At 38.8% G+C, this 17,022-nt stretch overlaps 1 protein-coding gene across 2 annotated transcripts in view; it reads right to left on the minus strand.

Moving 5' to 3' along the window:
* The window catches only part of LOC135705389 (soluble guanylate cyclase 89Db-like), a 134,894-nt gene that overhangs the window by 56,022 nt on the left and 61,850 nt on the right, over positions 1–17,022 (minus strand). The window contains exon 2 of one of the 2 annotated variants that reach the window (XM_065227107.1): positions 6,760–7,122. In XM_065227107.1, coding sequence (XP_065083179.1) covers positions 6,760–6,801 — 42 coding nt within the window. In that variant the 5' untranslated portion in view covers positions 6,802–7,122. Of the gene's footprint in view, positions 1–6,759; positions 7,142–17,022 lie in introns of both variants that reach the window. The other variant, XM_065227106.1, reaches the window with a different exon arrangement.

Below are 17,022 nucleotides of genomic sequence, written 5' to 3' on the forward strand. Positions count from 1 at the left end.
AAGGCTTGCGGTGGGATCTTTGATCGATCCGAAAAGTGCGTACTGTGCAGTGGGCTTTGTGATAAAGTTTTCCATCCCGGTTGTGTCGGACTGAATGTGACGAATTTCAAGGCATGGACTGCAAATGTTGCGTTGCTGTTGTTCTGTGAGACCTGCAGAGTAAACTTTAACCCTATGGTCATGAATCGTGAGGTCGTTATCATGAAGACAATGCGCGATCTACTTCTGCGCGTCGATTCGTTGGATCTTCGAGTGGGTCAGTTTGGCGAAAACCTCAAAACGCTGAATGGTTTTCTTTCCATGTCGACATCTAGGAGGCGCGAATCCAATATTTCTACGAGGCTGCAACAGTTCCTGGTAAGCGGAGCTGGAATGAATGATGCATCTGAGTTTTTCAACAGCATCGATCGGTTCAACCTCGATTTTTCGCTTCTTTCAAATGCGGCTAACAACAAAATCTTAAATGCTGATGAATTATCCATTATCACTAGCGCGAATGATGTAATGGGAGCAAATACAATCACTGAAGCTGCCGTTACTAGTGCCATGACTACAACAACTTCTGCTGCCACTGCTGCTTCTAATGTCATCAATGCTACTCATGCTACAACTACTACTGCTGCAACTACTACTAATGTTACCGGTGCCACCACTGCTACTGCTTCTGCTGCTCCTATCACTGCTACTGAAACTGCTGTTACCACTGCTACTGTCACTATCATTAATACTGAAGCTTCTACCGCTATTGCTGCTTCCACCACTCTTGCTGCTTACACCGTCTTGCTGCTTCTGCTCGTCCTGCTCCAGCCACTTCAACATCTGGCCTCAACAACCGCCCTTCTTCCAGACAATCCGTCGGCTGATGACAACTGTCAATTGAAATTGGTTTGCAAAAACCGTTTGAGGATACGACGTGACTCCATTAAATCGTTCTACGTTACGCCTTTTCATAATGGACAGACAGAAGAAGACATCATCGATTACCTGCGTGAAGTTACGAACACCGATACCTCAAGGATCAATTGTGTGAAGCTAGTGCCAACAATCAATACGAAACTAACAATTTTAAATTGGCTCACTACTTGATTAGCCTATTGGTCCCAAGCAAATCGATTAACGTACCCCATTCTAGTTGAAATTCTAGTACTACACTATGTTTGTTTTGGTTCTCTATGAAAATTTGACAGATAAAATGAGGGGTTCGTGGATTTTCCTATGTTTCGAGGGGTGCATCGATTAGCTTGGGACCGAAGATAGCACCAGAACTGAGCCAAAAAGATTAGCTCGTTTCGTCGGGACCTTCTGGTCTTAGAGTTACCTCTATGCTAGTGCCCCGCAACAAAAACATCGAAGAATGTACATTCGTATCGTTCAAGCTCTCCGTATCTGATGATTTGGATTCTATCCGAGGGGGACGACTCTATCTACGATGCAGGAACGATTGTGCTTTTGCTATGGCTAGCTGCGTGCACGCTGAGTGGATAGAAAGAAGATTGACAACGATTCTGAAGATTTCCTGCAAAAAGATGATGCGCGATGCAAGTAGATGCGAGAAATGAAAGAAGATTTTTCGAAGATTGATTCGCTAGTTGGAGATTTGTTAAGCATCTAGACTTGAGATTTAGATGTGTCGCCCCCTCCCCCCCCCTCGATTCTATCGTCGGTGACGCTTTCTACTGGCCAGAGGGAGTAGAAGTTAGGGAATTCCGTCCAAAAAACGACAAAGTCCATATCACCACTAAACCGACATGAAAGTAATGAATACCGGTGTACCTATTAACTCTTGCCATTTTCCTAGTTCTACAATTCCATTTCCTGTTGATTCAATTTTTGAACCGACCGTGAAACAACACCATTTAAACTATGAGGATATCAAAACTATAGTTTCAAAACATTCGATGAACTTTTTGAAGCTTGCTTTGCATAATGGTCGCAGCCTCTGTAGTAACGTAGACAATTGTCGACTAAAATATGGCTCACCAACAAATCCGTTGAATTTCAGGGTTATAGAATAATACGATCCTGACCGGAAATGTACAAAACGGAATCGCAGAGGAGGCGTTGCTTTCTAGTTGATGACAAATATCCGGTTCTCAGTTTTTGCCAAGTCTGAAGCTAATAGTGAAATCGAATACTTATTTGTTAAGTTAACAAAGGCTACCTTAGTGTATGGAATTATTTACAAACCACCCGATGTAAACCTGAACAAAATGAAAATGGTTTTTGAATTCATCTTAGAAACACTGGCTACTGAACCTAATGTTGTGTTAATGGGTGATATTAATGTAAATATTTTAGATGTAAATTCTTCCAAATGTCGTAGTATGCTAGACCAACTGAATACTCTCTCTTTTAAAATAGTGAATCAGTCACCCACACGCCATCAACCCGAAAGCACCGCGTCTCTTACTGATTTTATTGCAGGAAATTGTACATCCAATGTGAATAATACCTACCAGTCTTCTGCTGGCGGTATTAGTGACCACGATTTAATATGTATTGACTATATATTCAAACACTCAAAAACTACATCCGAAACCTATTTCCATCGCGATTACAATAACATTAACCACGATTCCTTTATACGGGATTTACAAGAATTAAATATGGATGCTATCTATTCTTATTGTGATGTAAATGACAAATTGAATAACCTGAATAATGCACTATTGTCACACATAAACCGTTATGCGCCTTTAACCAGCAAAACTGGTAAGAGACCCTTCAACTCCATGGCTTAACCAACATGTCCACAAGATGTTCAAAAATCGTTCGGAAGCATATGACTGTTGGAAACGCGATAAAAATAATGCTTAAAATGGCAAAATTTTGTTAAGCTACGCAACATAACTAACCGTACACACTTAGAAATAACTAATTTTACAAGTGACGGAATCCATCTCTGACGTAATAGATGAGACGTAAACAAACATGTCATGTAATATTAAGTGCTCCGAGACCGAAAAGTTCGTTGCTTGACGAAAAGTACGGTTGATTAAGCTATATTTCGCGTCTGTTATGACTCAAATTTATGTCAAAATTGACGCTCGTATATTTCAATCTCACAGCACCTAAATTTACATGAGTTTTTCTAAGTGTGTACGGTTAAAAACACTAAACGTGAATACTTTGCTTCCCAACTTAGTGCATTTCTCCCTGCAAAACAACACACTTAGAAATAACTATTTTAACTCGAGACGTAATCCATCTTTGACGTAAATTATGGAACGTAAACAAACATGTCACGTAAAATTAAGTCTTCCTAAGCCGAAGCATACGCAACTCGACGAAAAGTACGCTTGATTGAATTGATTTTCTCGTTTCTTTCAACTGATTCTTAAGTCATTTGGGCCGCTTGCATGTGTCGGTCTCAAGGCACGGAAATTTACATGACTTTTTCGTAATGTGAACTTAGGGATAATATTAAGCGACTCGGGATAAAAGGCTCAAATATGAATGTTGGTGATGTCTGCTGATTCATTGAATTATTATTTTGTTTCACATTTTGTCCCATCATCGTTTATTGAAACTGAGCAAGTTGATGAACTTTTGCTTTTTTTTATTCAGAGGTATTACTAGTAACGATATTTTGGCAGAGTTTGCGTCTTCTTCATGTGATTCTGTGTGTACTGATCTCATTCTTCTAAATAATTCGAAAGTGTTTTTACGTGTCACTCTACCTTACATCACAGACTTATTTAATTTTTGTATAACGACTTCAGAATTTCCATGTTCATGGAAAGTGGCAAAGATTGTTCCTATTGGTAAGATTGACAATCCAACTACAGAAAAGGATTATCGACCTATTAGCATACTTTGTGTTCTGTCGAAAAATTTTGAATCAATTCTATCCAAACAACTAAACGAATATCTTAATAATCATAATCTGCTATGTTCTTTACAATCTGGTTATCGTGAGAACTGCAGCACGATTACAGCTCTTAAAAATTAAAGACGATTTAAGAAATCGACAGTGAGCATTCATAAGGGCGAATACGCGATGATCGATTCTCTTCATCGATTTTCTCTTTGCATTGCTACAGCTAGGCGAAACAATTTTCTAGAATTTGTTCAATGCAGAGTAGTAACAGGTTGTATTGGCTATCAAAAGCAACAGCAAACGCATCGAGAAACGTTAAATCTAGCGAGTTATTAACAAAAGAGAAAATCGACGAAGAGAATCGATCATCGCGTATAGGCCCTTATGCATGCTCACTGTCGAAATGCTCTTGATAAGAAAATGTTAACCGTGATGGCGTTCTTAGATTTCAGCAAAGCTTTTGATTCAATTGATCATCGGAAAGTCTGCAATATACTTGCTAGTTGTTTCAAAATAGGTCATTCCTCAGTGAATTTAATCGAATCATATTTGGCTGGCCGATCACAGTATGTTGAATTTAATAACATGCCATCCAATTACGTGCATGTTCTGAGTGGGGTTCTTCAGGGATCCATCCTGGGACCCCTACTTTTTTTCTTTGTTCATCAATGAAATGCCCAACGTTTTAGTAAATTGTAAATTTCACTTATATGCAGATGACTGTGAACTATACATCTCTGGGAAATTGAATAATATTTCTGAAACTATATCATTATTAAATAGCGATTAATATAAAATTAAGATCAAAACAAACTGGTATTCAGGATATCCCATTATTTGAAGTGGGTGCTGATATCATTATGTATTCTGACAGAATTAAAAATCTTGGTATTGTAATGGATTGCAACCTCAACTGGAATGTTCAAGTCAATGCTGTGTATAGCAAAGTTTATTGTAGGCTTCACTCCCTAGTTTTGTTACGTCACTCCACGCCTCAACATATCAGATTTCAGCTGGCTAGAACCTTGATCGTTCCATTATTTTTGTACGGGGATATTCTCTTTAGCTTAACTTCTAAGACAAATACAAGAAATTAATGCCGTTACTAGATACGTATACGACCTGCGGAAATACGATCACATTCACGATCACGATCACACTTTTCTAATTTATTACTCGAGTACGATTTCGTCAACTACATAAAACTTAGAATGTGTATTCAAACTTTTAAAATTTTAAACGAAAGTCCGATATATCTTCAAAACTTCTTTATTAACTCACAACCTTCTAGGTCAAGTGTTTTAATTATTCCAAGATGCTCTACACATTGTTTAAGTGAATCGTTGCGCTATCGCTCGATTCGATTATGTAATGAACTACCGAGGGAATGCAAGACAGCAAGAAGTTTAACAACATTCAAAAACTTATGCAGCAACTACTTCAGTTAGGATAATAGGTTCATCGGTAGTGTAATAGAAGCACAAACTCTGAAAATCATTAGTAGATTACTTGTGCTATTATTCTTGTATTGTATAAATATATAAATAAATAAATTTTCAGTAGATTTTCTCAACCTACACGGATAGAAATCCCCTTATTCCTTTTGACAATTTTCTTTTGCAGCAAAAAATAATAATGAAGATCATGTGTCAAAAAAAGTATAAATGGTCACACATACCGTTTTTGTTTTCTTATAGGACCTATGTGGTATGTGTATGGGCGAAAAACATGAATAAAATAATTAATTTTCGTTTCGTGAACGTTCATTGAACATCCTTTTTTATATTGAAGTCTACCCCAAGTCTAGCAGACTAAGTGCTACACCTAGCACAGATTATGGAAAGAATCAAGTTCACAAAATCCAAACTCCATTATAGCTCAACACACTCAATTTGTACTCTATTATGTATGCTCGCGCAAGTAAGCATCTCAAGCTCTATACGTCACGTAATTTCACTGTGGTACTCTTTTGCAAAGCACATCTTCTTGTCTTGAAGATTGATTTTCTGCCTGATTTGCTCTTCGCTTTATTGTTCCTTCACCCTCCTGTAAAATCATAAAATCAAAAGCCAAGTATGTTAACACCGTGTCGTCGTCGTTGTAGTCATCATCGTCGAAAGTAGCAATATCGATCACATGTACACAATACTCGTATGGCGTGTTGTCTTCTCTTACGAGTGTACCCTGCTCCGGCAGCAACTTGACTTGTAACAACTCGCCTAAAAAAATACCGTCGTCTCGTCAGTTCCTCTGCGAAAGCCAATTATTAGGGGAAAAAAAGGGCACATGTACAAACACAAGACGCACAGCTGTAGACACATACATTACGCACCCGTAATACGCGCCTTTGTCGGATTTGTCGCCTTCGCACATGCACACAATCCAATCAATCAGTGAAAATTGAATAAAAGAAATATTTGATCCCCCTTTAGTTCGAATCCCTTTGGCATGATGAGCGAAACCAGGTTCATCGAGCCAAACTCACTCACTCAAGTGGCCCAAATCGTTTCAGGAGAGAGGCTCAATAAAAAGGAAAATCAAATACTTTTTTTATCCTTTTCCGCAGAGCAGGAACACGGCCGATGAATCTGATTCAAATATGAGTTCCATTTACTCACTTTCATTAAAATAATCGTTCTTCACAGACTGAGTAAAAATCTGCTCGAATTTTGGTAAATATTATTCATATTCGAGCAAAAAACTTGCCTCAGTCCATCAGTAATCACAGTGAGTAAATCGAAAGCGAGTAAACGGAACTCAATTTGAGTCAGATTCTACGACTGTGCAGCACACGGCATACGAAAAATGGAAACATCCTTTTCGATGAACCTTCATCCTTGCAAAGATGTTCCATTTTTCCTATACACCGTGAGCAGTTGGACGAAAGCCTCTCAGCGCCTATGTTGCTTTCTCTACAAGTTCTCAGAATCTCGTCTTACCTGCACAAAGTGCTGAACACTCTCCAGCAGCATACCGTACATCGTACACGTCGAAGTGCCTGCTGCCTCCTATCACAAGAAAAAAGAAGATAATCTGCGGAACGATCCGTCTCCAATGTTGAGGGTCCTCCCCTAATTGAGCCGTCTGCTGGTCCTCGGATGGCACGGCGTTTCTATTCAAACACAATATTCACACTTCACTGATCAACGATGCCCACACCCTGCACCACCATCATCATCTTCATCATCTTCGTTAGGTCTTTCATCATCATTCAGTGCAAAAATAAGAAATATTTGCTATCATGTATCGCCGGTTCCGACTACCTTTCGCCTTTTCTGCTTTAATGTACCGGTCCGCGACAGCTTCTCGCCCGTTAACGGGCTTGTTAAAAAATAGAACCTATTTTTAGACTAACCGTGTACCAAGGTTCTCCCCGATATATTTCCAACCCAAACATAAACCAAATTGTCAATCCACCTCACGCTTCCACTTTCTCGGAGAGAACATCTGTGGTACTCAAATTAACATTATTATTTCGTACCAGTTGCCCACACTTTTGTCGCTATCTGATTTCATCTCTCCTATACATTATTCGGTTTGTGCTTCATCGCGAAAACTTCTCCGTTAACAGTGTTGCCGCTACACGTGGGGATCGGATTCGAGTGCAGATTGCAGAGAACACGAAAAAGTTCAAAGTCATATCAAGCTGATGTTGCTGCCGACGACCGCCGCCGCCCACACCTGTAGTATGGGTCTTCGGCGAAATCAGGGAAGCAATCTGATGATCCCGAGGAAATTGCTTCAATATATTCGTTATTTGTTCGGTGGCCGTTGAGGAAGGATGTAGCATGGGAGTTTTCGTTGTTGTTGAGCAAGTAATTATCGTGTGAATTCGTGGATTTTAATCATACAGGGTTTTAAGAATTGCTCCTCAATCGAACGGATACTGTATTATTGCTTTCATAATATTACGAATAAAATCTTCAACAAATATTACTCTGAACAAAAATGCTAGGGAAATATGAGGCTATGAATAAAACCCGAGGTTCATAACTAACTAATGATGATAAAACTGACAAAATCCTTTAAAAAATTGCTGAGTTCTGAAACTTGCTCATTACCCCGTCTTCCCCTACACAGCTTAAATTAATTTGTAATTTTACACGAATTTCCTTTTTGAACGAGTTTGCATAAAATCGAGCTGATTGTCAAGTACGCGGAATTATCACAGACGCGGAATAACCCGCCTTCACAGCACAGTACAGTATCTGAACGAATTAAAAGTGCTCTCTGCATAAAACCGCTTTAATCAATATTTTGTCTGTCTTTCATTTTCTATTTGAGAACGCGCTTATGCACGTCACATCGTTGCACATAACATTCTCCTCTAAAGAAGTGACTCGAGTTATACACGGCGGAGAAAAAAACTGATCCAATAATCGGTCCGTCCGCCGAATTAGCTTTCTCAATGTTTGTTGATTTAAATTTACACGAGCATGTAAATTTATAGCTTTTATCGTTGAAAATTCGATGTTCTTCGATAAGTTTTTACATCGCGTGGAGAATAATACACTGCAAGAGAAAATTAATCGAACAAACGTCCAATTTTATGAGTCATATCATGCACTTTTAATGTGCATGATTTGTAATGTAAAATTTAAATTAAAACATAGTTTAAAGCGATGTAACTTTACAATGGTTTTGGTTTACATGTCATGTCTAATTCCTTATTTTTTGCTGTGTAACAGCAATATGTGCCAAGGAGCGCTTACCACGCTAGAAAAATAACTACCTCTTAAAGCAGAAAATCTGCTTTACACCTAATTATTTCCCATGAGCCTATAAAACGTTGCCTCTTGCGGTCGCTCGTTGTCTCGTGGTCATCGTAATCATGCAGATTAAAAATTTCGCAAAACGAGGAATAGGAGTGAAACCATAAAATGCTTCTGATTTCTCAAACAAAGCTTTTATTTTTAATCCTCGCCGTACATTTTCATTTTCTCGGACTTGTTTGGCAACCCGGGAATCAGGAAAGGGCCGGTGGCTCTTCCTGGGAATTCATGGAAATCTGGAAATAATTATATCCAGTAACCAGATAGATTAATCAGAATGTTCATGTTTATATGAAGCGATCTGGATTTTCCTGAAATTGTCTTCCAACTTCCCAAGAGGTTTTTTGCTTACGTATACTGCGTCTTACGGGAATGTACCGAAATCTAAAATTGCAACCGTCACGAAAAGGTGTTAAGTTTTTAACGCTTATAACTTTGTCATTTATAGATGAAATTAAAATATAAAACCCATATTGATCCATATTGAATAGAACCTTTGCTACACAGTATAATCTCGTTTTTGATATTATCCATAGATAGACGAGGCCTTAACAGATATTTTTATTCTTATTGGTCTCAGTTTCTGCACTGCTCAATTGAACAGCAAATGCTAGTTTGAATTGGAGTCCAAATCATTATTCAATAATCAATTGATTTATGTCTTCACGTTTATTTCCTAACATGACAATAATTTTAAGATATAATTGTGGCTTATCTATGAGGAGCTGATAAGAGTTTTACGTAGCGCGAAGTGTATATAAATCATTTTCTTTTTGACGTAGGACTACGTCTTTGATTTCTATATGGGGGTACACTTTATGAAAACCAAAAATGGAACATGTAACAAATTAAGAAAGATTTCCGAATGTTGATTTTCAACAAAAAACTATTGAAAAACTGGTAAATATCCAGCATTGTCCAAAAGCGTCGAATTAACTAACAAATCCACCAATTACCTACATGCATATGCTGCTTCCCCAGCACAGTCGTCAGAGAGTAGTAAGTAGACGAAGCAAATCGAAGTGGCATTCGCCTCCGATCCTCAGGCGCGTGCGAATAGGGAGGATGGAATTGCGTAATATTTTGCACACTCATCGCCATACCAGCCAGAACCACACATCCTGAATCTGGAACTCAAACACTTGAAGTCCAGATTATACAACCATCGGCACTGATTTTTAATCAGTGCCTCAGACTTGGCTATTTCCCCTCGTGTTGGAAGTCAGCATCCGGAAACCTGGGAAGGATCCGTCCTCTCCTTCAAGTTATCGACCAATCAGCTTTCTCTCAGGGTTATCAAAACTGTTCGAAAGAGCAGTCTATCACCGGCTCCTAACATCTGCCGAAGATCTCAACTTGTTGCTGGAGGAACAGTTTGGTTTTCAAAAAAGGTCGTTCGACCGTCCACCAGCTTACTTGAGTGACAAACATTCTCCAACAGAACAAGTCTGTTTCGAAAACATCTGCCATGGCGTTGTTGGACGTTGAAAAAGCGTTCAACAATGTCTGGCATGATGGCCTGGTGTTCAAATTGCAGCATTACGGTCTTCCAATCTTCCTAGTGAAGATAATAAACAACTATCTATCGGACAGGACGTTCCGAGTCTCTCTGAATAGCATAACATCGGATGCTTTCAACATCGGTGATGTGGTTCCACAAGGAAGCATCCTTGGCCCCATCCTATTCAACCTGTTCACCTCCGATATGCCGGCTCTCCCTGATGGTGGATCGTTGTCTCTGTTCGCAGATGACACATCCATCGTCTACAAGGGTAGGGTCATCGGAGTTCTGACTGCCAAACTTCAGAGAGGCCTGGACGTCTTGTCTGAACATTTCAACAGCTGGAAGATCCGTATCAACGCGGCAAAGAACCAGGTCATCATCTTCCCACACTCAAAATCTCCCAGACTTGTTCCGTCTGAGAATAATAAGATCTGCTTAAACTGCTCAGTGGTGGAATGGTCCAAAGAGATCGTGTACCTCGGGCTAACACTAGACAGTAAGCTTCTTTTCAGGGAGCACGTTGACAAAACCAAAACCAAGTGCAAAATCTTGATAAGATCGTTGTATCCACTCATCAATAGGAGGTCTACCCTGTCCCTGAAAAATAGGCTTGCTGTCTACAAACAAATCATCCTTCCCGTAATAGAATACGGGATGCCAATCTGGGAGAGTTGCGCCAAATGCCATCACCCCAAACTCCAAAAGATCCTAAACAAGATCCTCAGGATGATCCTTAACAGTCCCCCGCGGACTAGAAATGCTGAGGTCCACTGCCTGGCTGGTCTTCTGACACTGGAGTTACGAAGAGATGACTCCATCGCAAGGTTCAGAGATTGCTGTAGGCGATCCGATCAATAGATCGTCAGGGATCTGGCACGTTAGGTTAAGTTAGGTTATGTTGGTAGAATAACAAATTAAAACATTGAAACAACATACTTCACAAGAAGAAAATTGAAAAACATTACACAGTAAAACACAACATGTACAACACAAAATCAAAAGGTTCACCAAAGATGAAGAGCCCTTCTAGCTAACCTCTTGCCCTGTATTAGCAATTGTAAACCACATAACAAATCAAAATAAAGAAGAATTTTACTACTACTACCCTCGCTCCAAACAACATACAGCTCGACAGCCTCATCCGTGTTGAACACCCAGCTCAGAATTACTGAACCATCACTACAAAACGGTCCTTTTCAGGACCACCATAAATTTGTTAAGAGTATTATTTGGACATTTGTCAAGGTCATCAGTTCCCGCAAGCAGCTTGCTATCAAGGCTCAACCTGGTCTCTATAGAAGGTGTGCACACTTAAAAATTATCACCGACTTCGGTAATTTTTACCGAAATCTGAACAGCTGAACTGTTCGGTAAAATTTATGCAATTCAATTCAATTGCTTTTCAGCTACTTTGAAACTGAATCCCCACTAAAATGACAAGATTTGATCATTAAAAGAAGGTTGAACATGTTTTGAAATTAGTTTCAAATTCAATAGCCTTTAAAATGAAGGTTAAAGTTTTACCGAACGTTCAGCTGTTCTTATGTCGGTAAAATTTACCGAACACGAAAACAAAATCTTAGTGTGTGGAATTGTAGGCCCGAATGTATTCGTGAGATTAATCATCGTCCAACCATTTTCCAAAACACGCTGGTAGGAAGTGTTAAAAATCCATATAGAATTTGAGAGAAGCGGGAATAATTCGCTTTGGGTGTATTTTCAGTCCCCAGAAAGCCAATAAAATAAAATTTGTGAGAAAATTAATCCCTCACGTGTTCAATCTCTCGAAGTCCCTCCTTTTTTACATATTCTGCTCAAACGATACTTTCCGCCCCGCCCCATTTATATAATTCGGAAGGAAATCCTGTGAGGGGTTAATTGAATACTCTTTAATACCAAAATGCACAAAACTTAAAAAATCATAAATAACAAAAAATTCAAAATACACCTTTTAAAGTCGGATAGATGAATCGAAAATACTCAAGTTGACAGTCCCTTGGATTCTCTTCATCAACTTTCTCTTTGAAATAAATACTACAAATTTGATACGCTTACAAATAAAAAACGGAAAGAGTTAAGATAATTGAAGATTGATCAATTAAAAGAACTAAATGTTCACATTTGTTGCGTCCACTAGCGGTCCTACGTCAAGCTTCCGTTCGTGCCCCTAGGCACAGACCCTTCTACTTTTTTTTTTTGGCTTACAACTGGAGTTTTATGACTTCATACTTAATCTGCTTTAATCGATTCTCTTAATCGATTTTCTCTTTCGCGATTAACTCGACTGCAAATGAATTTCCTAATCAGTGTGTTGATTCAGGCGCAAGCTAACTACAGAGCTGTTACAAGATTTTCTAAATTTTATCCGCGAAATCCACGATTTCTCAAAAGAAATCCGCGACTTCAAATACTAATCCGCGACAAAAAAAAACTGTTTTCATTGCCTAAAAATACCAAGCTTATTGCTTACAGCATATTAGATTTTTACCTGCTCTCAACTTAGTGTTCTTTGAAGTACCTTCACATTTTATTTGAGAGCTTTCTATGCCTATTATCCTATCCTATGCCCAAGGAAGTAGAGAAATGTTCCAACCCGAAAAATTAAAAGACCGGACGGGAAACGAACTCAGTCGCCTCCAGCAGTATCGTTTGTAACATTTGAAAAAAAAAACAAAAAAAAAACAATGTATCATATTTATTCAGATATTTATGTATAGTATACATTCTGAGTAATTAATAAGTGAACATAATAAAACACCCTTACAATATGAGATTCGATTGAATAATACCGGCCTAGATTTGATGAACCATTATTTAAAAAAATAATAATGCATTTTCATTTGAAATGCAAATTTTTTTGAAAATTAACCTTTGCACCTCTGACGTATTTTGCTGTCCTAAATGTTGTAGTTAATTTGGCTCTATTTTTCTCAATTTTTTACCGATTCAAACTAAACACCCTGCACATAATCGAGAAATTACCAGAGTTTCATAAGTCACAATTGTTGGTCACGTCGCGGTTCTGTATTTACACGGATATTTCTTGGGGACTGTCCAATGGTGAGACATTTTCATGATATTTTTTATTCCAATATGAACCTAGCACTTTTTCGTTGTCAAATCATAACCGAATCGTATCATCTTGTTGAACGACTTATTACTATGTATACCGGCAATTATAGGTTTTCCAAATCGTCCAGAACTGCAATAATGTCTGTACTATCGAAAAATCTCCAATCAAATTCAAAGTGTCTATCAAAGTGTAATCCAGATGTTCAAGGTTCTTCAAATCGTCCTGGAGTTCAGATAATTTGCTCTACTATATCAACCGAGATTGGGACAAAGTCTTTAGTATCGAAATATTCCCAGACAAATTCATAGTGTCTATATGGATAATGTTTAATTATTTCCACGTATACCAGACGATTTAGGTTCTCCAAATCGTCCTGCAGTTCAGATGATCTGTTTAACTAGATCAACAAAGACTGGGATAATATTGGTAGTATCGAAATATCGATTTGGAAATCCTAGAACATTTGGCATACACGGAAATAGGTTGACATGATCCGCATAGACACTGCAAATTTGTTTGGGCATATTTCGATACTACAGATTTTGAATTAGTCTTGGGTGATCTAGTAGAAAAATAAGCTTATCTCCAGAATGATTTCAGAACCTATAACATCTTGTATACGTAGTAATAGGTCGGACACGATCTACATAGACACTTTGAATCTGTTTGGACATATTTCGATACTACAGACAGGCATGGAAAATCATTTACATTCATTTCATACATTCATTTACATTCATTTGCCTCTAACTTTTTTCATCAACAGCATTCCGCAAAATGATATACAGAACTTTTTTAGGTTTTGTTATTAACTACTACTTTTGCTCATAACTCAAATCTGTATCTCTTATCCATCACGAACTAGAGCGGGCAGAACTTGTTACTGTTCTTCTGTGAATGTAAAATACATTCACTGAAAAACAATTGTGGCTTCTGTTCGCTCTGGTCCGTCATGCATCAAAGATACGGATTTGACTTGTTAACAAAAGTTGTAGTTAATAACAAAACCTACAAAAGCTATATACATCATTTGGCGGAATGCTGTTGATGAAAAAAGTTAGAGGCAAATGAATGTAAATGAATGCACGAAATGAATGCAAATGATTTTCCATGCCTGACTACAGACATTATTGCAGTCCTGGTTGATATAGTATAACAAATCAACTAAACTCAAGGACGATTTAGAGAACCTAGAATATCCGGTATACATGGCAATTACTCGCATATATACGTAAAGTTGGAAGGGTTGCCCGTGTTGATATCCAACGATTTGGTCTTGTTGACGTTGATGGTGAGACCCGCTGCAGAGGAGCGTTCGGCTAGGTCATTGAGCTTACTCTGCATATCAGAGCGCCGTTGTGCTAGTAGAGCAACATCATCAGCCAAATCGAAGTCGTTGAGATGCTCCATGGTGATAGGCTACCAAAACACCCACGCAAACTACCCACGGCTCGGTACACGGTCAATTTCACCTACCATGATCTCGTCGATTACGATGAGAAACAGTAGCGGTGATAGTATACATCCTTGTCTCACACCAGCGACTACCCGGATAGGGTCGGACAAGGCTCCGTTATGCAGAACTCTGCACGTGAAAGGCTCATACTGCGCTTCGATGAGGTTGACGATTTTATCCGGGACTCCCTTGCGTGTCAGGGCGAGGATAGGCCCTTTTCAAATGTTACGCGAGAATACAGAATAAAATTTGAAAAATGTGGCATCACTGCCTAAGGCACCCCCAATAGCTACGCCAACGGAGCTGATCGGTAACGGTAAGATATTTTCCATAATTGTTTCACGATGTACCAGTTCTAATAGCGATTTTTAAAAGTGAGGGTGTTGTATAGACCAAGATTTAAAGCGCCAGTTACACTATCCTCCTTGTGAATATATTGACATGTGTAACGTCCGCTTTAGGTGTATAGATGTTTAGATGTATGGGCAAAAACAGCGCAGGATGTAAGCTATTTCTAAACAATCCAAATTTGAGTAGGATCTACTCATATCCACCAAAATTGAGTAAACAAAGTTGGGGCTGACAAGGTGGCGAATGAACAACATCGACCTAAATCCAAATGTTAATTTGTTATCTTGTTAGTTACAATCTAGTTTGTAACTAAAAAAACGGACTCAAACGACATGCACGTACCAACCATATCGAAAAAAGCTTGCCTAGATGCAACGCGTCCACAGACGCACATACAGACATCAGCAAATTTCATCTTGCCGGGTCGATTTTTCATGTTCAATTTGATTCTACGATGTCGTATTAAAACTGTCAAGCCAGATCGAGCCGAGTTCTATCGATTGGGAATGTTTTATACAAGTGAGATAGGTTGTGTGGATGGCTATCGGTCACAAACGGCAAGACGTGTGAAAATCGATTCTAATACCTATGTTACGCTAGTAACAAAGGTAATACACCAATCGATAAGAAATAACACTTAGAATCTTAGAATCAATAAATGCTTTTCCAATTTTACATAAAAAAAAACTTTTTAAAAATAAACAAACTAAAAGTGATAATTTTATCACTGTTTTCATGAAACAAACGCTCATTTTCGCATCGGACGGCGTGGTGAGCTGGTAGTAGCAGTAGAAAGGCAGTAGCTGCTTTTCGCTTATCCTTCCGGCTTCATACGCACAACACATCAGCGATCAGTAACGTCGTTTTCGCAGAACTTCCGTGCCGCCACGGACAGACACCACAGATCACCACGCGCTGCCTCAAGCGACAATCCCCATCCGTGTTGGGATTCGCTTTTCGAAGTCCCGTCGTTCCTGTTAACCACAGCGTTCACGAGTTCGCACCCCGAATCTTGCGCGTCGTTCCCATCACAACTTCTGAACAGGGTTACTTCCACTCACTTGCTATAAAAAAAATATTTTTCGGAATTATGCAATCATTAGATGATATAATGATGTGTTGTACTTGTAAGTAACAAGAAGAGGGTGAAAAGTATGTGTTTGACGCATAAAACCTGTCAATTTCGCATTCAGAGCGTCACAATCAGCGATCTTATGATTCGTGAGCGTTCACTCGTGAGCGCTCACGAGTCGTTAAATCGCTGATTGTAACCCTCTGAAAGCAATATTGACAGATTTTATGTGTCAAACACATACTTCACGACCTCTTCGTGTAGCTTACAAGTACTTTTTTTTATTATTATAGTCACTTTAACACTTTTGGGTCATTCGCGACTTGTCCGGGGGTAAGATTTGAACTCGTGACTTTGGCGTGAGAGGTATGGATGTTAACCACTACACCGAGGTCGCCCCCACTTACAAGTACTAATTATCATTATACCATCTCACGATTTCATTATTCCGAAAAACATTTTTTTATAGCAAGTGAGTGGAAGTAACCCTGCTTCTGAAACCCCCTTGTCTCTTCAAATGCTACGTCATTTATGCATGTCCCTTGAGCGATTACTAAGAAATTGGGCAACAGTGAAAATCAGTGCTATGTCTCAACATTTATGTTCCTAATGTTAATTCAGGTAGAGCTTCCTCAGAATGATATAAAAATGCACACATCAAAATTAAAGGGTTGTGTCCTAGACGTAGAACTCAGCCAAATTGATGTATGCCATGCATGTTCGACTATTATACTTTATCTTAAATTTTTCAAGTATTTCAATGTTTCCGCTATGGTTCAAAACTCGCGACATCGACCACCGTTCATCTTACGCATGAGATAATGTAGTTAAATTTAATGTAATGGTTAAGAATGGACAGAATTTTCCCTACATAACTACATAGGGTTGATCAATGTTGATCTATTTTGCTGTGATCAATGTGCACTTATCATCAAGTATAATACACAAAAACGCCATGCATGTTGTGGGATAAA

This window comes from Ochlerotatus camptorhynchus, unplaced genomic scaffold, assembly GCF_037179485.1.
Source record: "Ochlerotatus camptorhynchus isolate MF236.1 unplaced genomic scaffold, CSIRO-AGI_Acam_v1.1 ptg000266l, whole genome shotgun sequence".
In the NCBI taxonomy this organism is placed as follows: domain Eukaryota; kingdom Metazoa; phylum Arthropoda; class Insecta; order Diptera; family Culicidae; genus Ochlerotatus; species Ochlerotatus camptorhynchus.